Consider the following 20,927-nt stretch of genomic DNA (forward strand, 5'->3'; position numbering starts at 1 on the left):
GTGAATGAACATGAAAATAAGACCAGGGATTGCTGTGCGAGTGATGCCATTTTTATTATTATGTTCCTGTTTGTCATTAGACTGTAGAAAATGGAAGTGAATTGTCATTATTTGTAAATCCATTATTGAGGGTTTTCTATAGCGCCCATCATCCTAGTATTTGAATGCGTCCCAGGTAAATCAGGTTTGCATGTTGAAGTCCCTAGGGATTTAGGATGTTTTTTACAGAGCAGGAGTTTCCCTGCAGTTTCTATTTTTGATGCTCTTTCAGAATGGCTCTTCAAGACTTCCGGACCAAATTCTGCCCTCAGTTATGTCAGCATAAATCTGCACTATTTCCTTTAGAGTCAAGGGTTTAGCTCTAGACTGACTGTACACTGGGGTGATTTAGGGCAATTGGGCCCACTGGGTGAAATCAGGGATGTTACTTTTTTAATATTTTATTTTTACAGGAAACGTTAGAAAAACGGGCCCATTCTTATGGGCTTTGTAGAGCACCCTGTAGACACTGAGTGCTCCATGCATTATAAATAACTGTGGCATTCCAAATATTAAAGTAACACTCAGGGTATGGCTGAAAGCCAGAGACAATTAGACAGGAAATTTGGAAGAAATGAAACTCAAATCTTAATTCACCCCATTGTAGCAAGTGGGGATTGCATACATCTTTTATATGGAACTGGATAGGTTTTGCGATCATTCTCAGTGCATAAACGGTAAGGCAAGTGGGATGTGGACTATAGTTTTAAATTTTCCTCACTCCTATTACTAACATATTAGACTATTGAAACAGAATTTTAAGCACCTAATTTACTTTGCATAATTTCTTTGATTTTCTTACTTTTGCATTTCTCTCAGTTTGGCTACTGAAATGAAACTGGTTAGTTTTCATTTTTATTTATAGTCAGTGTCAGCTTTTGGATCTTAGGTCTCCAGTAAAGCAGGTGATGGTTTGAACTAAAGAAACCTCAGAAAATTCCATTCATACATAGGCTTTGTAAAATCTGGACAGGGATCTTTTCTGTTTTTTATTTTCTGTAACGCATCATGCACTTCTGTGATGGTAAATTTAATACCAATCATCATCCTATTTTCATCACATACTAATTCATGATCCCTCTAAGCACAGCATGGAGTGATGGTAACACTGCAAGGCTGAAGCAACCACAATAATTGATTTTCTTTGTGTTCCACTGATTTAAATAAAACAAAGACCGTTATTTTAATACATTTTTGCCCACAAATTTCCTTTGCTGTTTTTCAAAATCTCTTTTCCAATAAGCTTTCTGCAAGTGATACTTTCAAAGCTGGAGGGGGGGAGAAACAAAGGGCCTCTGTCTGTCTGTGTGATGCTTTTGCCGGGGACAGAACTGAAATGGAGTCTTAGAACTTAGTAAGTAATCTAGCTAGATATGCGTTAGATTATGATTTCTTTAAATGGCCGAGAAAATAAGCTGTGCTGGAGGGAATGGATATTCTTGTCTTTGTGTCTTTTTGTAACTTAAGGTTTTGCCTACAGGGATTCTCTGTGTTTTGAATCTAATTACCCTTAAGGTATTTACCATCCTGATTTTACAGAGGTGATTCTTTTTACTTTTTCTTCTATTAAAATTCTTCTTGTAAGAAACTGAATGTTTTTTTCATTGTTCTTAAGATCCAAGGGTTTGTGTCTGTGATCACCTATGCAAATTGGTGAGGATTTTTATCAAACCTTCCCCAGGAAGGGGGGTGCAAGGTTTTGGTGAGGATTTTGGGGGGAAAGACGTTTCCAAATGACTCTTTCCCAATAATAAACCCGGTTAGACGTTTGGTGGTGGCAACGAAAGTCCAAGGGCAAAACAAATAGTTTGTACCTTGGGGAAGTTTTAACCTAAGCTTGTAAAAGTTAGCTTAGGAGGTTTTCATGCAGGTCCCCACATCTGTACCCTAGAGTTCAGAGTGGGGAAGGAACCTTGACATATGACGATTGAAGCTAGTGCCCAAACTCCCCTTGTCTTCGGTGGGAGCAGCAGGGCCGTCCCCTCTAGGATACTACTGTTCCCCATTCAGCTTTGTGTTAATTGTGGCTCTGTTGATGGAAAATCTTGGCAAGGTGTTTTGGGAGATGGAGGGCAGAGGGTCGTGGAAAGGGGGAATGAGCAAAAGGAAAGTTGAAGTTATGTCTCTGCCACTCATGAAGCCTGGCATATGGATTATCAGAATGTACGGCAAAGAGTACACAGTTGATGCTTAATTGGCACTGATATAGATATAGAGAGAGTGCATATATAAACACACACCATGCACCCTCAGCTGATGTAAAACCACAGTGAAGTCAATGGAGCTACATCCATTTACAGCCACTGAGGATCTGGCCCAACAAATCTACCACTATCATCTGCCTTTAAAATCCCCAGCGCTCATCCATGCAGCAGATTTGTCAGGTCGAAACCATCCATCCAATTCCGCCATCTGCCCTGCTGTGCATCTCTTTGGCTTGACGGTCAGTTAGGCAAGATGGGGTGAGAGGGCAAGCTCCTCACACATGGTATCATTCGCCCAGGTTACATCATCCCACCCAAAAGCATAGCTCTGAAGATCACGCTGCTTCCTAAAACATGGGTTTTGTCCTGCCCCAAAATAAGCAAAACCAGAAAGCTGAAGTTCTTCATATGCTGATTTGGAACCAATTTCTGATGTGTTTATAGCAGTTTAGCCAGTAGGGCACTGTCTGTCTCGCTCATGTGTGACTTTGGAAATCTCTCAAACTTTACCCTCAAACGCTGTCAGGCATGGAGTATTAGTTTGTAACAATGAAACTGGCCGCTTACTGTTTGTTTCTTGTATTGCAATAATGCCCAAAAGCTCCAGTCAGGATCAGGACCCCACTAGTTAGGTGCTGTACAAATGTAACAGACGACATCACCCCTGCCCCCAAAGCGTTTATAATCTAATGTAAGACAAATTGCTTTAATAAATAGATGGGAAGGGATTGAGAGGATGAAGGTAACCCCGTTAATAACATACAGATACACTGGCTAGAGATCTCTTGCTGATTTGTTGCTCTCGGTTTCATTATATAATGGCATGTACATTTCCCCAGACTCCTGGTTTTATTGCATTCATTGTAAGGTGGATCATAGCTTTCTATGAAAGGCAGTACAGCTATATTAAGCTACATACTCTATTACACACGTAATGGTGACATATGGTAGGTGACGAATACAAATATTGCATAACTGTAGTGTTTGACAACATAGAATCACAGAATAGAATCATAGAATATCAGGGTTGGAAGGGACCTCAGGAGGTCATCTAGTCCAACCCCCTGCTCAAAGCAGGACTGATCCCCTATTAAATCATCACAGCCAGGGCTTTGTCAAGCCTGACCTTAAAAACTTCTAAGGAAGGAGATTCCACCACCTCCCTAGGTAACGCATTCCAGTGTTTCACCACCCTCCTAGTGAAAAAGTTTTTCCCAATATCCAACCTAAACCTCCCCCACTGCAACTTGAGACCATTACTCCTTGTCCTGTCATCTGCTACCACTGAGAACAGTCTAGAGCCATCCTCTTTGGAACCCCCTTTCAGGTAGTTGAAAGCAGCTATCAAATCCCCCCTCATTCTTCTCTTCCGTAGATTAAACATCCCCAGTTCCCTCAGCCTTTCCTCATAACTCATGTGTTCCAGTCCCCTAATCATTTTTGTTGCCCTCCGCTGGACTCTTTCCAATTTTTCCACATCCTTCTTGTAGTGTGGGGCCCAAAACTGGACACAGTACTCCAGATGAGGCCTCACCAGCGTTGAATAGAGGGGAACGATCACGTCCCTCGATCTGCTGGCAATGCCCCTACTTATACATCCCAAAATGCCATTGGCCTTCTTGGCAACAAGGGCACACTGTTGACTCATACCCAGCTTCTCGTCCACTGTAACCCCTAGGTCCTTTTCTGCAGAATTGCTGCCTAGCCATTCGGTCCCTAGTCTGTAGCGGTCCATGGGATTCTTCCGTCCTAAGTGCAGGACTCTGCACTTGTCCTTGTTGAACCTCATCAGATTTCTTTTGGCCCAATCCTCCAATTTGTCTAGGTCCCTCTGTATCCTATCCCTACCCTCCAGCGTATCTACCTCTCCTCCCAGTTTAGTGTCATCTGCAAACTTGCTGAGGATGCAATCCATACCATCCTCCAGATCATTTATGAAGATATTGAACAAAACCGGTCCCAGGACCAACCCTTTGGGCACTCCACTTGATACTGGCTGCCAACTAGACTTGGAGCCATTGATCACTACCTGTCTGTTCTCTAACCTTTTGTAACTTTTCTGTTATCTCACAGACCACTATAGCCAACTGTTTAATGGACGCCATAAAAGCAGGAGTCCAAGAACTCTCATCCATCCACAGATATAGTGCTGTAAATGACAAGACAAAGAAACTTGCTGGTGTTAAAAGCCAGGGATGAGTTTCTAGGTGACGCCTGAACAAACATTGACTAGAACGAATCATAAATGACATTGTCCATCTGAAACTCTGACATTCCCAACAACTAAGGAGTAGGACTTGAGAGTTAGTTATGGGCAAGGTAGAAATTAGATTTTTCTCTTTCCAAATGTGATGCCCAATTCTTCAAAGCAGGTCATGCCTGAGAAGTCCTAGTACAGAGGTAATCCCATGACAGTCAGTAGGATCGCCCAGGAGAGTAAGGATAATTTACCTGAGTAAGGGCTTCTGGGATCCCCCACTTGTATGTTTATTCTAACTATTGTCTAGGATCCTCCCTTGACTATCACTTCAGGGCTAGCTGTTGGGACCATGCTGGATTGTCTAACATCCTATTATACTTTGGACAATGCTGTTCAGAGAGTTAGAAAGGTGATCATTGCTGTCATAGGTAAAGCAAGAACTAGAAATCCCCATTTGTATTTGAAAGCCAGAATGAGGCACATTGTAGGAGCAAAGAGGTATAATTCACAAACCACATAAAGACTCGAGTGGGTTAAAATCTGACCATGCTTGATTTGACTAACAGAAATGTCAGAAAAACCAACCTTTCACCAGTTGGTCAACACAGATCTTCCCAAAAATTAAGCTGGACACTGGGTTAGTTACATGGCCCTTGTGCTGCACAGACGCATCAGAGAATGTCACACTTCCTTGGGTGGATTCTTGAACGGGCAAATACTGGCCTATCACATCCTTCATCTTCCTTTTTTCTTCTTGCTGACATACATGTCCTGAGTCCGCTGTCCATTGTAAGAAGTCAGGGGAAAGTAGGTGGAAAGACAGGGAAGGAAATGGTAACATCACACTAATTGTGGTGGAAAATCTAGTCCCAAATTCAAGGTTAAACCAATTTGGAACAATGGAGATGGAACACGTGAAAACTTGAGCCCAGAACATGTTCCCCCAAAGAAAAATCCATTGACGAGCCAAAGTTAGGTAGAAAAATCTACAGCCTCTAGACCTGGTGTGTTCAGCGGGGGCATGGATTGGCCAGCTGTGGATTGGGCAGGGGCATGACTCTCCTAACCCCTGGTGTATCCTGAGTTCCATGGGGAAATCCCATAGATCAAGAGATCCTTGCGGACTGGGAGGCCCAGACACCCTGAGCCCCACATCCACTGGGGCTTCTTCACTGGTATCTGGTCTAACATCACTGTCCAGGGGGGAGGAGGTACAGAGTGGAAGCTGATACTCATGGCTCCGTCCCATTCCTGCTCAGCCAGCTAGCGGGACTCGAACAGTGCAGAGTTCATGGAAGGGGGGTTTTGAGGGGAGGCTGCTGTACAATAGATTTGAGGTGGATTCCTCGTCCATCAATGTCAGAGGGGATAATCTGGCCTCTGACAAGGAAGTTCAGGAGGCAACATCTGCATCTGAAGTGAAAAAAGCGGCCCCCAGAAATCTAATCCCGAATGGCAGAAGGATGGCAAGGGTGGGCCGTTGAGACCATCACTCTATACTAAGGATTTTCACTTTAATATTAAGGGGCAAAAGTAGAGCAGTGCAGAGCAGCCAAGATGGATCCACGATCTGCTGAAACAGGTTTAGTGTCTGAATTAATAACTTGTCAGAGGAATTCCCCTGGAAGAGCAGCAGCACAGACAGCATGTGATCCAGGAAAAAATCCCTCTGCAAAATAGCCAGACATGTTTCCTCCTTACAAATCCAGCTGTAGAGCCTCTCTGTCAAACACGCTGGAAAGATGCAGAGTCCAGAACTGGGGTTTGATCTCATTAGTTAGCAGGAAGGTTTATTCAACAAAGCAGGGAACTGGTGTGATGTGTTAACCCAGTGCCCCATCTGAAGAGTAAAGCCATTTAACTCGCTCCTACCACTGCAGGATTAGTGCAGTTATTCTTAGCAGAAGTGATGTTCACAATAACCATAGTCTATTAACGTATTTAAAAACTAGTCCCTGCCCATGCTGGGAGATACTTAAGGAACCTCTCTATACTATGCAACGCTGCTGACTCATGTTCGCCCTAAAGCAGTTACTGCTTAATTAAGACAAGGGGCCAGATTCTTATTAACACTAAGGCCCCTTTACTTTGCTCTGGCCGTATAAAGAGGCCTTAAAGTGAGCATAGCTGTAATTAACACTCACTTTAAGACCCCTTGACAGCAGTGTAAAGGACCCTAGGTGTAAATAAAAACCAGGCTCTTCCTATTTTAATTACATATGAAAACCTCATTCAAAGAACATCAAGGTTGCAAAGTCAAGCACTCAGAGGTTAGGATACGCCAGTATTAAGGTTGCCCGTGCAACCTTAATTCAGCCCCTACATGTGCATATGATACCATCTTTAACTACATCATTACATTCAAAGGCACATCCCTGACACCAAAGTGACCCCCTTCCAAATTCCAAACCCCTGCTCCAAAGAATGCAGGCGCTAGATGTTCTCAATCAAATGATTGTAAGAATTTTTTGAACATGGGCAAAACACTGTATTTTTGCCCTCAATCTCATTCTCAGAGCAGCTGTACTGTTCTTGCTGAAACTTTCCCCAATATATTTCAGCTTAAACACTTAAAAGTTTGGCAAAGTTCTAAGCAGTTAGAAACAGGGTCTTCTAATGGGAAGTGTCGGACAACCTTCCTGTAACAGAGAGAAAAGGAAGCGTGGGGTTATAGCGGATATATGGGACTGGGGATGAAGAGGGGAGGAGGCTTATTTCCCTCTCCGCCGCTGACCTGCTGAGGTGACCTTGGGTAAATCACATGACCTTTCTGTGCCTCAGTTTCCTCAGCAGCAAAATGAAGGTAGTAAGACAATTACAGAGGGACGGAACAAATAACAGCAGAGGGAGAGCAAGATAGGGATGTGTAGGAAAGAGAGAAAGGATGTGTTTGCAGCTGAGGTTTGCAAAGAACAGGAGAGTCAAGAAGACAGAGAGGTGGAGGGGACGTGTTCTTCATGGCAGGAACTGCAGAGGAGAAGGCCCTTGCGCCTACAGAGAGGAGACTGTGTGGAGGGACAGAGGAGGCCAGTGCTGAATGACAGCGGGAGCGAAAGGGCCACAGAGAGACAAGATAGGCAAGAGCAAATCCAGGAGGCAGGTTTGGAAACCAGGAAGGCAATTTCAGTCTGGCTCCTGAAATGGATGAGAAGCCGGTGGAGCTGCAAGAGGACTAGGGTGACGCAGTCATGCTCCTGTACATGTGGGAATGCAGGGAGCAGCATTGTACACACTGAAGTCTGGAGGGCTGGGACTTTAGCAGGCAATAGAGGAGGTAGAAGCCTAGCCAGTGAATTATCCTTCCTAAAGCCCATTTATGATGAGTGAGTGAGATGCAGGAAACATTCAACAGGAACGGCGATTACTTCTTGCTTCTGCTCAGCACCACCACTTACCGTACTGCCTGTCTTGTCTTTTCTCGTGCTTCAGTGCTTCATTCAGAAAAAGAATTCCACAATGCAGCAAAGCGGAACGACGTAGCCAGGATGCAAGAGCTCATCAGGACAAGGGTTAACGTCAAAGCCAAAAACAATGTAGGTGCCTTTTGCTTTCTAGCTACAGAGGGGACCCTCGGAGCTGCAGCCAGCAGAAAGCGTTAGCATCCAAACTGTGTCTCCAGACATAAAAGAAACGTTACTCTCCTCATTAGTTGCTCCTCTGGGCAAAGCGTAAAAGCATCGACCCAGGGCCAAGTAGTCAATGGTAGAGCACATTCTTCACCGCATTGAAATCCAGGGAGTTGCACCCTGTATCAAAGTTGCTGCCCCAATGCAACCCCTCCTGGCTGGATGCGGCATTGCAGCATCTTTGCCTCAGTTTCCCCCCACTGTCCTTTGGCCTATTGCAGCCATAGCAGCGTCCTAGCTCTCTGGCCGCAGCACTTTGCCACAGAGTCCTCCAACGAATGTAAACAGAACCAAATCTTTAGCCCAGCTGGGGTTAGCTGACAGCCATCTTGTCACAGATGTGCTGCTGCTGTTCTGTGCTGGCCGCCTGTCTAGCCACAGGCTTCTGTGCCTTGGTCAACGCCATGGGCTCTCGGGCTGGCACACTCCTCCCCTCACTCAAGAGTTCAGGCAGGCTACAGCTCCTCAGGGCCCCTGGCCCCAGTCAGGCTTCCGGCTCCCCCGCTGAGAGGAGCCTGTCTGCTCCTCTCAGCCTTCCTTCGGGCTGCTTCCCAGAGAGAGGAAACGCTCCACTCCCCCTCACTTCACATCTTGGTCTTCCCCCTGCCAACGGGGCTCACCCAGTTTTTCATGGGCGGGGGAAACAGTTCCCCTCTCACCCAGCTGGCCTTTATCTCTAATTAGTCCTGGCCCATCCTCCTGGTTAATTGGCCTCTCAGGCCCATGTTCACCCTTCCACAGCATGTATGGCGCAAACACCCCATGGCCTAAAAGGATTTGAAAGCTGTAAACACTGCGGAATGAGAGGAGTTGATTAGGGTGATTTTGAGGGGACATAACTAAAAATGACGTCGAGTCTCAGGATGTTTACTAATAGTGAGGGCCATGTCAGTCTCCCTGGGTGATGACGCACAGAGTATGTTGCAGCTACAAAGACAGGCATTGATCCCACACTCAGAACTCCCCCTGTACTGATCAGCAGAGCCGTGGGAAATTGGGGTGCACAAGAAATTCAGACTTGGGGCCATACTTGAAGATTTGTTCCATCCATCCCTTTATCCAGGTGCCGCCATAGCTCTCCTGAGCGCAGAATCTGAGCAGCTTGTTCTTTGGACGGTACCACTCCTTTTACGGGCTGGCTTTTCCAAGAACAATGTGTTTGCAATATGTGCCCAGGCCCCTATTCCAGAGCAGGTCCTTGCACGAGAACCCATTGTACTTACTCACTGGATGGGGCGCTTCATGAACAAATGGGTCCCTCCCAAGTATTTACAGAAGTGCTTTGGAAAATTATCCCTGAAGGCCATAGGTTGACATTGTCCCTCACTTTGTTTCGCTTTGGAGAGATCTCATGCATTTACCGTCAGTCCTACTTGCTTCCAGCTCACTCCGGTTTTTAAAAGAAAGTGTGTTTCCCCACAATATAGAGCTATATGGCCCAAAGACCCTAGTGGCTCAATCCTACAGTCTTTGCATTGCAATGGGAGCTTTGCTTGCATTTAGATTCCGGGGTCTGGCCCTGAACCTGCAAAATCCAGGGTGTCCACTTGCCCTTCGTCCTCTGTTTCATTGCAGTACCTTATGGTGCAAGCTGCAGCGTGGTGCGTGAATACGCACTGTGGGTGACATCCTGGCCCCACGGAGGCAATAGGAGTTTTGCCATTGACTCTGCTGCACTGGGATTTCACGCTGTGCTTGTATCCACCTTCACTTTCCCTTTCCTCCTTTCCAGACAGACAGGACTGCCCTGCACTGGGCCGCTGGAGCTGGGAACGAGCAAGCCGTGCGACTGCTGCTGGAGCTCGAAGTCCCGGTGGACGACAAAGACAGTGTATGAGTGTGACTCTCCTTTGCAGCCTGTCTGCAGGGGTTGGGGGTGGGGGATTTGTCCTAAATTTAATGTAGTGCTGGTAGAAGGCAAGGGATCCGCATCAGCCAAGCTTCCTTCTGACTGTCTCAAAACACTAGGGGTGAGAAGGTCATTCAGGGTCAATGAAATCCTTCACCTCTCTGCTGAGGCTGTGAACCAGGCTGCAAGGGGGGACCAGCTGGATGGGTGGTTTGTGGGACTCATCCGCTCGGTAGCGAATGGAGCCCAGCAAACCAAGCCAGCAGATGGGAACAACTTTCTGCCAGTGGGTATGAGATGCTAGCCTCGACAAAAGGCTGCTTAGCAGTCACTGATGCAGCTCGCACCCAGAGCCGGGGTCCTGGTGATGAGACAGGGAGCTGGGCCAGAAAACGGGGAAACACTGAAACATTTTATTTATTTATTTTTTATCTCCATTCAAATTTCCTTTGACATTTTGAAGAATGACGACCCGCTGCAATGTCGGGGGGAGCGGGCGGGGCAGGGAAGGGCTAGCGCAGGAAGGGTGGAAATGGCTCTGTTTCCTTTGGCACAGTTTGGAATGAACGCACTTCTCCTCTCTGCTTGGTTTGGCCATCTGCGCGTTCTTCAGATCCTCGTGAACGCCGGTGCCAAGATCAGCTGTGTCAACAAGGTGAGGCAGCTTCCTCATGCACCCTGATATCAGCTATTCATTGCCAGAAGGTGACAGGGAGAGAGAGAGGAGAGGGGTAATTTCAAACCAGTCTTCTGTGTGTAATTACAGTGGGGAAAACCTGGGAGTGCTGAGAAAGCAGGAACCAGGAAATGACTAGGAAACCTGACCTTTGTAAGCACTGCGGGGCTGTCTACACTGAGGACCCTGTTGCAGGGGTTGCTTTTGAGCTTCCGCACAGAGCATGATAGTTGTACCCGTACCAGTGTCTTCTGAAGCATCTGTCTCATAGCTCTAATGCCATTAGTCCTCCTCTTACATGATTCCATGGCTGTCTGGGGGTGTGCGGATCTTATCATTCATTTCTGTAATATTATAAGAAGAATATACCCATGGGCTTAAATCGAGCTATAGCCCTTCCTCCTTGCCATGGGCAATAAACTCCTCCAGATCTCTCAGCAGTCAAATATGTGTAGCAAACCCAGGGGAATATGAAGGTCCGTATTCTGTGCTGTATCACTGCTTTTGAGAGAAGTGATTGGGTGTCGTTCCGCGACTTCACATTCCCCCACACCCAGACTCATGCCATCTGTATACATGACATTCCTGCTGAAGGAAGGTCACTTCCCAGAGGAGTGTTATAAAATTAATTCTTGTTACATTATGTCATGGTTATGGTGTTTGCACAGTCTGGCTGCTCTCGTGATGAGGGTGTGACACTCAGGAGCATCTGTAAGAGGTTGGTGGTTAAAGGTTATTACCTCCTGTGACATGGCAGGGGCAGCAGCCAGCGATTCCAGTAGCTGCTGTTCCCTCTGCGATATCTGACATTCGACTCCATCCTCTCTGAAGAGGATCTGGCCTGGAGAGTGGACTTTATAGCCAAGCTGCAGGGAATTTTGGGGATTCAACCTAAATGAGTTGAAGTGGCCTTCCCAGTTTGGAGCTGTTCTAATCTCTGCTGGAAACCTTTGAAACCGGCATGTCTGTGTGTTGGGAACTTGTATTTTTATGAGAGAGGTCCACAAGCCAGTACACCCACCCTGCACAACAGAGAACACGAACCTTTTACTAACAATGAAATCAGAAGACTTGAGCCATTTTTATGGCAACTGTACAAAACAGCTAGAGATAGACAGTGAGTTTATTATCGTGATGGGACAGCTTCTTTGTGATTGTACATTTTTTGCCCGGTCTATGATAAACACATGCTGTAAACCTCCCTGACTGTGTAATGCAGGGAAAGGTTTACATGGCATTAGGAAGAAACATTGCAACACTCACTACCATTATCAGCTGCTTTAGACCCTCTCATCAGCTGTTGGTATTCTGTACTAATTTCAGAGAGGAGATACGATATAATGGTTGGAGTGGGGGAGTAGCTGTCCAGGTTCTGTTCCTGACTCTGACTCAGTGTATGGCTGGGTAAATTACTTCATCTCTTCGCATCTAGGTTCATCTGTAAAATGGCTATAATAATTTTTGCTGCAAAGCTGTATACGGCTTTATCAGCTCAGATTTGTATGGCACTTCGAAAGCATAAGATGGAAGGTGCTATAGAAACGGACAATATTACAGTTGAACCTCAGAGTTACAAACACCTGGAGAATGGAGATTGTTCGTAACTCTGAAATGTTCGTAACGCTGAACAAAACATTATGGGCATTCTTTCAAAAGTTTACAACGGAACAGTGACTTAATACAGCTTTGAAGCTTTACTATGCAGAAGAAACACAGTGCTTTCCCTTTTTTAGTAGTTTATGTTTAACACAGCACTGTACTGTATTTGCCTTTTATTTTATTTTTTGGTCTCTCCTGCTGCCTGATTGTGTACCTCCGGTTCCAAATGAGGTGTGCGGTTGACTAGTCAGCTCGTAACTCTGGGGTTCATAACTCTGAGGTCCTACTGTATTAATAAATAAGCAGATGTGTTTAAAAATTAACCTCAGTTGGGCCAGAGCACGTCGGTTCATAGGAGCAGTGAGCAGCCATCTGCAGCACATGCTGACCGAGCTGCTAGGTGGTGCCACCCAGGTTTTCTAACAGGAACAAGCTGTTAAAAAAAATCAAGCAATTCAGTTGGCGATTCAGTAAAGAAGTGTGGTTTCCTCCCTCTGCAGAACGGCAGGAACCTGCTGCACTGTGCAGCTCAGAGAGGGCACATCAAGGTGATGGAGTTCATTATGGAGGACCTGGAGGACGTGCATGTGGATAAGACAGACAAGGTAGCAAGATGCTGGACCACTTCCAGTTTTATAGGGCCAGATCTTGCTCCATTGACATTAATGGGAACATTCCCGTGGACTTCAACAGGAGCAGGATCAAGTCCTCGGGGCCAGATTTTGCACTCAGATGCACACAGAGGGCAAATCTGGGTTGTGGCTTTAAGAACATAGCAGGGCTGACTCCTCATTCACACCCAGATTCTTGATACCTTTACTGATGTTAAATAACACCTCACTCTAACAATACTGCATGCCTATTAAAGTCAATGACGCCACTCATGGAGTAAGGTGCTAGACAACATGGGCAAGGGAAGCAGTGTGGCCTAGCAAACAGGACACTTGACCGTTACTGAGGAGATCAGGGTTCAATTCCCAGACCTGCCACCGGTTTGTTGGGTGACCCTGGGCAAGTCACTTCCCTCTCTGAGCCTCAGTTTCCTCATCTGTAAAATGAGGATAATGATACTGACCTCATTTGTGAAGCGCTTTGAGATCTATGGATGAAAAGTGCTATGTAGGAGCTGGGGATTATTAATATTACAGGTATCACACTCCAACCTCTGGTTCTCAAGCAAAGGCCTGCAGCAGGAGGTGAATCTTATATCCCACCAGGGCTTTGGAGCTGTGCCCTGGCTCTGCTCCAGCTCCAGGCAAAAACCCGCAGCTCCACTGCTCTGGAGCTGCTCCACGCTCCAGCTCCTGGCTCCGCTCCAAAGCCCTGAATCCCACCTCAACGGTGATTTGACTCTGGCTCCAGTCAGTAGAGAATTCTACAGCTAACACCCTCTCTCCCATGCTAGTCCCTTGGAGTTTCAATCCAGGTTCCATTAATTGAAGCCTGCTTCCCTAACATAGCTGATGCAGTGGGGCATTGGTAATAGTTTCCTTTTCTTATTACTGTATCTCCCACAGGTCTTTTACTGATTGATTGCTGCCGATGTGTTCAAGGTGCAGGCCTTTTTTTCAATCTGTTAATAAAGAAAGCACTTGCATTCACAAGGCAGAACTCCAGCACCACATCCTGCCCTCCTGCACACAGAACCCTCACTGATGTCAATAGCAACCCTTTCTTTCCTTACCACACAGTTCCTGTAGTGATCCATTCGCTTTGCTGCTCAGAAAAAGTGGGCTGAATGTGCAAATTACCGTTAGCCGAAACCTTTATTAAAATAAATGACTCACCAGATAATTGATGCTGCAGATCATTTTCCTTTTCTCTTTTTTAAACTGTAGTTTCCTTGTGATAAGCCTTTTACTTTCCCCTCTTCCTGTGAAATAAATAGTGAGATTAACTTGCCCTTTTATTGTGCCAGATGAAACCAAAGTACACCAAAATGTTCATACCCGGGCGTGGGTCAGATCAGCTTGTTTCTATAGGATCGCCTCCAAATTTAAAACAAAAAATGTTTTGATACTGGTGATTTATATTATCACCTTTAAGTTACAGCACTAATAACTGGGGGTTGAAATACAACCAGCCTGCCAGGATATGAGTATTCACAGAGACATTATTTTTGGGCCTTTAGCAAAAATCATGGTGTTTGTGCTTTCCCAGTTTTCCACATTTCTTCTTTCTTTCTTTCTTTTTCCTTTTACCTAAAGATGGACAAGACGGCGTTTCATCTGGCTGCAGAGCATGGGAGGTTAGAAGTGGTGGAGTTCCTGATTGGGTCAGGTTGTAGTCACAGTGTTAAAGACAAGGTATGGAAAGCAAAAGCCATTGGACAGGGCCAGAGAAATGTAACCAGGGACTAGACGGCTCGAGGGACTGTTAATGGGATACGGAGCTGGGTGGCTGGCTGAAATCTAGCGCAGGTGGGTTGTGAGCATAAGCTCATCAGCTAGTCGCACAGTCGTCTGCAGTGTCTGTGCCAAGGAAATTTCCGCCCAGCTGTTTGCAGTCCAAGTACACCACCGTAGTGGTGTAGTGGGGCAAGGACAGGGGTGACACGCTTCCCTGAGCTTTCTGGATGTCATAACTCTAAGGTACATTGCGATGAAGTTGCAACCTGACTCTACCAGAAAAAGCCGTCCCATTGGCTTGTCTGCAGGTAGATGGTAGGCCCCTAGTGGGGAGAAGGACACAGTGGGATTTCTATGCTTGGCCCCAGACTGAGAGAAATGACAGATGAAAGGATCATCTGTTCAGTCACCTAGATCAAGGAATGTACATACTCCTATGATTTGCTGAACATTAGGGGCACTCCTATATTATGGTTATGGGAGCTGTCTCAGTAACTAGACAGATAAAGGAGACAGAAGACATTTGCCCCATTCAGAGAAGGTCCACGAGACCAATGCACCATCGCTCTGTAGTGTGAAATCTGAGGCATTACTGACACTACAGTGATAACAAGATCCTACTGCAATGGGGGACTGATACGTGTTCCATAACAGTAATAATTCACATCACCTAGGATATAAATTTGGGAATCTGGGAGAAGCATATTATTGTTACAAAGTAACGTTCTATGTATATTAAGAGACTCCTAGACCTCCCTTTGATGCACTAAAGCATTTTCATCAGAATTTGATAGTTTTTTTTCTTAAATGATGATTAGTAGATAAGAGAATGACTACAGGAATTGCGGTCAGACGAAATCACCCTAAATATTGGTTTGCAGAGAGTTGCTTTGTCTGGGTACTTGATCATGTAGTTTATTTACACACAAAACAATGTTTATTTGCAGGAAAAGAACACAGCCCTACATTTGGCTGCTAAAAATGGACACCCCACAGTGCTGCAGAAGATTGTGGAAATTGGATTGGGCCTAGAAGAAAAGAACATGGTGAGTGCAAAACAAACCAGACCAGAGCCTCCCTTTCATCCTTATAGGTGATCTCCCACGCCAGCTGATTTAACCAACCCTACTGGCCAGGACTGATGGGGACTGTAATGAGGTTAACCGGGGCTTGTCTGTCTCTGGGGCGGCGGGGACCCCCACTGCCTCATTAAGTTCGGGAGGAGGTCTAGCAGGGAATTAGTCCGGCCAAAGGAGTCTTCCTCCACGGCCTCTGTGAGGGCAGAAACAACACAGTTAGTTGGCAGCCCAGGTCCTAGGTCAGGGCGGGGCAATCGTGAGTCAGGTGCTCAGGCCCTCTGGCTGGGGCTGGGCAAGAACAGTATATAACCAAGGAGGCAAGGTCCTAGGTCAGGGCAATGGTAAGTCAGGTGCTCAGGCCCTCAGGCAGGAGCTGGGCAAGAACAGTTTATCCACAGCGAGCCCAGGCCCTGGGTCCAAAGGCCTGGGAGAGGGGGAGATGGCCACCCGCGAGTTGGGGTGGCAGGGGGGACGCAGGCCCTCCCACTCCACTGCGTCCCAGCCCAGGGCCCTAGCAGCAGCAGAAGACCGGCTGCTCTGTCAGCGGGGATCCTGGCCGCAACACACTGACATGGGTTCTGGCAGTGCTGCAGCCAGACTAGGGTCGGCTGCCCCCGGGCTACTTCCAGAGTCCCCCTCTTGCGGGACCTGGGTCAGGGTGGTGTCCTCGGGGGTTCCAGCACCATGGGTTCCTCAGGATCGCTGGTGCAGGGCAGGCTTGGCCACTCCTCCAGGTAGCTGGCCTGGGGCAGGCTCGGCCAGCCCTTGTGTCTGCCATAGGTCGCTGGGGCGTCCCAACCAGGAGATAGGCTGGAGGTGTCTGGTCTCCCCTGTGGCTGCTCTCTCAGTGAGCTCTGGGGTTGGGTATTTATATTTCTTCTGCCACGCCTGACCCTCTAGGGGGTGAGCTCAGAACTCCCGGGCTCTGCCCACTCTGGTGTCTGGAGGGGCTCGTCTCTCTCTGGGGCAGCGGAGACCCACACCGCCTCACTACAGGGACTGTATCTCGAACAAGTTTATGTAGCTATCTGGTTTTATTTAAAATGCACTGATCCAAAGTGCTGGGCATGTGTACAGAATATCGGTGAAAGACAAAATACCTGTTGGACCAACAGCCAAGACCAAAATCCCTCATTGTGACGCTTGTTTATCTTCTCACCCCTGCACATTCGGGATGCCTAAGCAGCTAATGAATTTTGTTTTAAAATAAATCTTGCTGAAACAATGTTGACTTAGTCACTGAACAAATCACCCTGCTATCTGAGATCTTTCTCTCTACAGACGAACATCGAAAGTGTCTGTGATGGGAACATAGTTAAGGCTTTCTGGTTTTTTGAGGTTTATGCATTTCATTTTGGGTGTTTATTTTCTTAGCAATTTTTGATTTTTATGTAATGTCCAAAAATCAGGGGAGATTCAGGGTTTTCTCTTTGTATATACAGTAATATATAGTGTAATGAGTAATCTCTTTGTAATGTTCCTTAGTGCAACAACAGTACTGGTTCAAACAGCACTACGTTAAAGCACGTTAGGGAACCTTTAGTGCACACCAGCAGGGTCTCCATGGACCAATTAACGTGCAACACATTAACGTGTTTCAGAAATCATGCTCCCATAGTCTGCATTACTGCTCCATGCAGACAAGCCCTTAGATACATGGAAGCATTTCTGCTGTTTATTGGACAAACAAAAACAAACAAAAAAAATCAGTATTGGGGATATTTTGTCAGTTAAAACCTAAAATCAGAAGACCTAAACATAGTTAAAACCCTGGATAGCAAATACTGGCTCAGTAAAGTCCTTAGCCATTGCAGGGCACACTACTAGTTAAGTTTATCAGCGTTCCCCTTATACCCTATTTAACGCTCTCTTTGCAGAGTAAATAAGATTCTGGTAAGGTGACATTTGATACTCCCTGGGATTTGATACTCCCTGGGAGTATATGTTTTAATTATTTTATTATAGTGTGTTCTTGTTGATGCACAAAAACATCTTTAGATCACATTAAGATTGTGACCTTGTTTAATCAAAGCTAGTAAATTACAGGGTTAGGCATGGAGTCCTTTTCAAACTCACTCTTTTGTACCTAGGTAGAATTGCACTAGCTAATACGTGTGGGTAAAATCACTTTGCTTACCGACCCTGGGGCAGATGGATTAAAGAACAGTGTATTAGATATGACTGATCAGAACATTCAGAGTCCCATGCTACACGCAAAACTGCCACTGCAGTCAGTATGGAGTGAGGCTGTCACTGTATTGTTAGCATGTGTGTGTTAATTTCCTTCCTTTTTCTAACTGTAGTCTGGAGGGAGAATGAATCCCTGGTCCTTAGAACCATGATTTTAACACATCAGGGGTTTGGAAGACAAGTTGCCAAAGAAGCCCAAGTTAATGAGTGGCTTCTCCCGCCCCACAGCTGTGGCTTGTCCTTCCCTATGAAACAGAGAGTGACACTTGCTTTATTAGAGGCTAACAGCCTAAGCTAGCATGCCCATGTCAAGCTTGTTCTGCTGTGTTTCCAGGAAGGTCTGACTGCTCTGCACTTGGCTGTGGAGGGAGGCCACTACGACTGCGTGAAACTCCTCTTGGAAGCTGGTTGTGACGTTAATGCCCAAACCCAGGTGAGCAGGAACGGTCTGAAGAGGATTCTGTCTCCGAGCACTTCACGTTCGTGCTACCTGTAGCAACTGTGTGGCTGGCACAGCCTTTCACACGAGGTCAGCAATGCACACACAGGGCTAATCTCCATTCACCTTCCGGAATGCTACTTCTGTTAATAAAGTATCAGTGCAGGTGGAAAAGCCATTTGCCAAAAGGCGAGGCGAAACTCATCTGAATTTTGTATCTTAGAGAAGATTCCCTCTAAATGGGTCAGTCCTGCATTCCTTGTACCTCCAAAACTCCTGATTTCACTACAGGCCATGGGCAATCAAGGCCATTCAACCAAATCGTTGCATTCCCATGTGAAAGTGGCCATGGCTTTGGTTGTGGAGCTAGCCAGTTGAAATCTATCATCCTAGTATTGTCGCATCCTTAACTGTGTGCACTGATTTCCTCCCTTGCTCCCCAGTGGAAGGAATGCAGGGAGAACTCTTGGGGTGGCCTCTAAAACAACAGGGATCATTGGGAAGCAGAACAAACAGAGGCCCCGCTGGAAATACGTCCTTTGGCTTGATAAAAGGTCCCAACTAATATCAGCTGTGTTGCTGTCTTTCTCAGAAAGCGATGACCTGCCTTCATTATGCAGCACTCCATGGCTATGAAGACATGGCCAGGATCCTTGTTGATGCAGGAATCTACATAGATGCAGTTAATCATGTAAGTCACATTAAATGGCTTTAAGCATTGATGAACAGATAGAGCCAAATTCCAGCTTTATTTTCTTGGCAAAAAAATACGAGGCTCAATTCAACACTGCAAAAGTATGTATTGCTACGAGCCCGTATTGTGGCTAATCACAGCACTCCATTCAGCCAAGGCAAGATCTGTGTCGGGGAGAACATGTCCTCTGATCCTGGGCCCTGCCTGAGAATGCCCCTGGGCAGCTCAGTTATGGAGTGCTTACCATATGGAGGGTCCCTTCATGTCGCGGGGCCAGAATTGGGTAGAAAACTGCTGCTCCCTCAGGCCACCCTGAGTCTGCGTGCACCTGTGTGTAGACTATCACCAGCCATTGTCAAGAGAGCTGGTTCCAAGAAAGCAGAGTTGAGTTGCTAGTTGACAACAGTAGCTGCAAGCTTGTTCCCACTGACTTCAGCGGGAAGGCGGCTAAACCTAGCCGTACATCATTCCCTTGCAGAACCTGGAACAATCCCGGCTGCAGTTTATACATTAAGCCAAAGGCTGCATGAATGGAAGTTAAGTTTCAGAAGTAGCCATTGTGTTCCGGCCAAGATGCCCTTGCTGTTAGGAACCGGGATGTAGGCTGTCTGGCCTAGTGGGCAGAGCAGGCATCCAGGTCAGAGAATGGAAGTGGGGGTAAGAGCCAGAATCAACTGCCAAGTCCCAGAGCTAGGGGGTTGAGCCAGAGTCAGGACCAGTAATCAAAGATAAGGATCGGAGCTGGGGTCGGATACCAAATGCCAGAGCCAAGGGTGGAGCCAGAAGTCAGAACACGGGGGCAGAGCCAGGATTGGTAGCCTGTGGTCAGGAGCAAGGTGAAAGGGCAGGAACTGGAGAGTGGCATGGATCAGACACAGAGCAGGAGCAAGGCGGGAGCGAGGAGCTGGTCAGGAGCAGGCCTGGATCAGAATTGCAGGAGGCAGGCAAGAGCAGGGGCCAACGTGGAGGCAGCAGCAGGAAGTCTGCACAGCTGCTCAGACAGCCCACGTGGCTCACAGCGGGTATGAGCCAATCAGGCAGTTGCAGGCCTTGGGGGCTCTGATAGACCGTCCTGTGGTGATTGGCTTTCCAGGTTTAACAAGATGGTGCATTGCTCATCTCCGTTGGTGCTGACAAGTTAGCGTCAGCAAGCCATGGCCCCCACAGCCCCAGGATGCAGACCTACATCCTTGGATCCTTACATTCCCCCCCTACAAGCAGACTCCAGGACCCCAAGCTGTGTGTGAGCTAGAGACCCCAATGTCTTTTCCCCCTCATATGCAAATAATGCACCTTCTTCCCACAGCAACATGCATCAGCCATGCACATTGCAGTGCTGCAGAACTTCCCAGCCATTGTTAAACTCCTCATCGACGCAGAGTGCAACCTGGACATCCCGGATGAAGTAAGGCTCGGAACCCTTCCATCTCTGAGACGTGAACCACATTCACCGAGGTTTTAAATCAGCCAGTTCTGAGCAGGGGTGGGGAAAAGAACAACACTTTTAAATGTGGAAAACGTGGAAGTTCAGCTCCTGAAACATGAAAACAGCTGAATTGTTCACGTTTTCCAAGCAAATGCAGGGCCTGGCCCTGCAAGTGCTCTCTGTGCACGGGATTCCTGTTGAGTTCCTTGGGTGATCGAGACACAAAGTTTGCCCATTCAGCCCCTCACCTCTGAGCTGTACACAAAGAGAGAATTTCAGCACAGAAGGATATTTTGAGACAGTTAAGAATGACTGAAAATGGGGGGTAAGGTTGGATTTGGTAACACAAAAAGATCTTTATCACCCAGCATTTGATTTTAGTTATTATTCACTCTACCCTTGCAGTTATCTCAATGCACGCTTGCTTGCTTCATGCCTGCATCAAATTGCCACATTATTTTGTTTGGTTTCTTTTAAATTTCCTGGGATTTTCCAGAAGTCCTTCAGTATGAAAACAAAAAAATCACTACAGGGGTATTCATATTGACCTGTGGCCTT

General features: G+C 46.5%; 1 protein-coding gene across 6 annotated transcripts in view; it reads left to right on the forward strand.

Annotated features, from left to right (window-relative positions):
• The window catches only part of ANKDD1A (ankyrin repeat and death domain containing 1A), a 31,598-nt gene that overhangs the window by 1,748 nt on the left and 8,923 nt on the right, over positions 1-20,927 (forward strand). For 3 of the 6 annotated variants that reach the window (XR_006284187.1, XM_027824728.2, XM_043523601.1), the window contains exons 1-9: positions 7,776-7,976; positions 9,802-9,900; positions 10,475-10,573; positions 12,694-12,798; positions 14,401-14,499; positions 15,489-15,587; positions 18,145-18,243; positions 18,842-18,940; positions 20,250-20,348. Coding sequence is in view for 5 of the 6 variants with exons in the window: in XM_027824728.2 (XP_027680529.2) it covers positions 7,776-7,976; positions 9,802-9,900; positions 10,475-10,573; positions 12,694-12,798; positions 14,401-14,499; positions 15,489-15,587; positions 18,145-18,243; positions 18,842-18,940; positions 20,250-20,348 (999 nt within the window). In the remaining variant the exon portion in view is untranslated. Of the gene's footprint in view, positions 1-7,775; positions 7,977-9,801; positions 9,901-10,474; positions 10,574-12,693; positions 12,799-14,400; positions 14,500-15,488; positions 15,588-18,144; positions 18,244-18,841; positions 18,941-20,249; positions 20,349-20,927 lie in introns of those variants that run through there. The other 3 variants (XM_037910379.2, XM_037910380.2, XM_037910383.2) reach the window with 3 other exon arrangements.

This window comes from Chelonia mydas, chromosome 10 (assembly GCF_015237465.2).
Source record: "Chelonia mydas isolate rCheMyd1 chromosome 10, rCheMyd1.pri.v2, whole genome shotgun sequence".
NCBI lineage: Eukaryota > Metazoa > Chordata > Testudines > Cheloniidae > Chelonia > Chelonia mydas.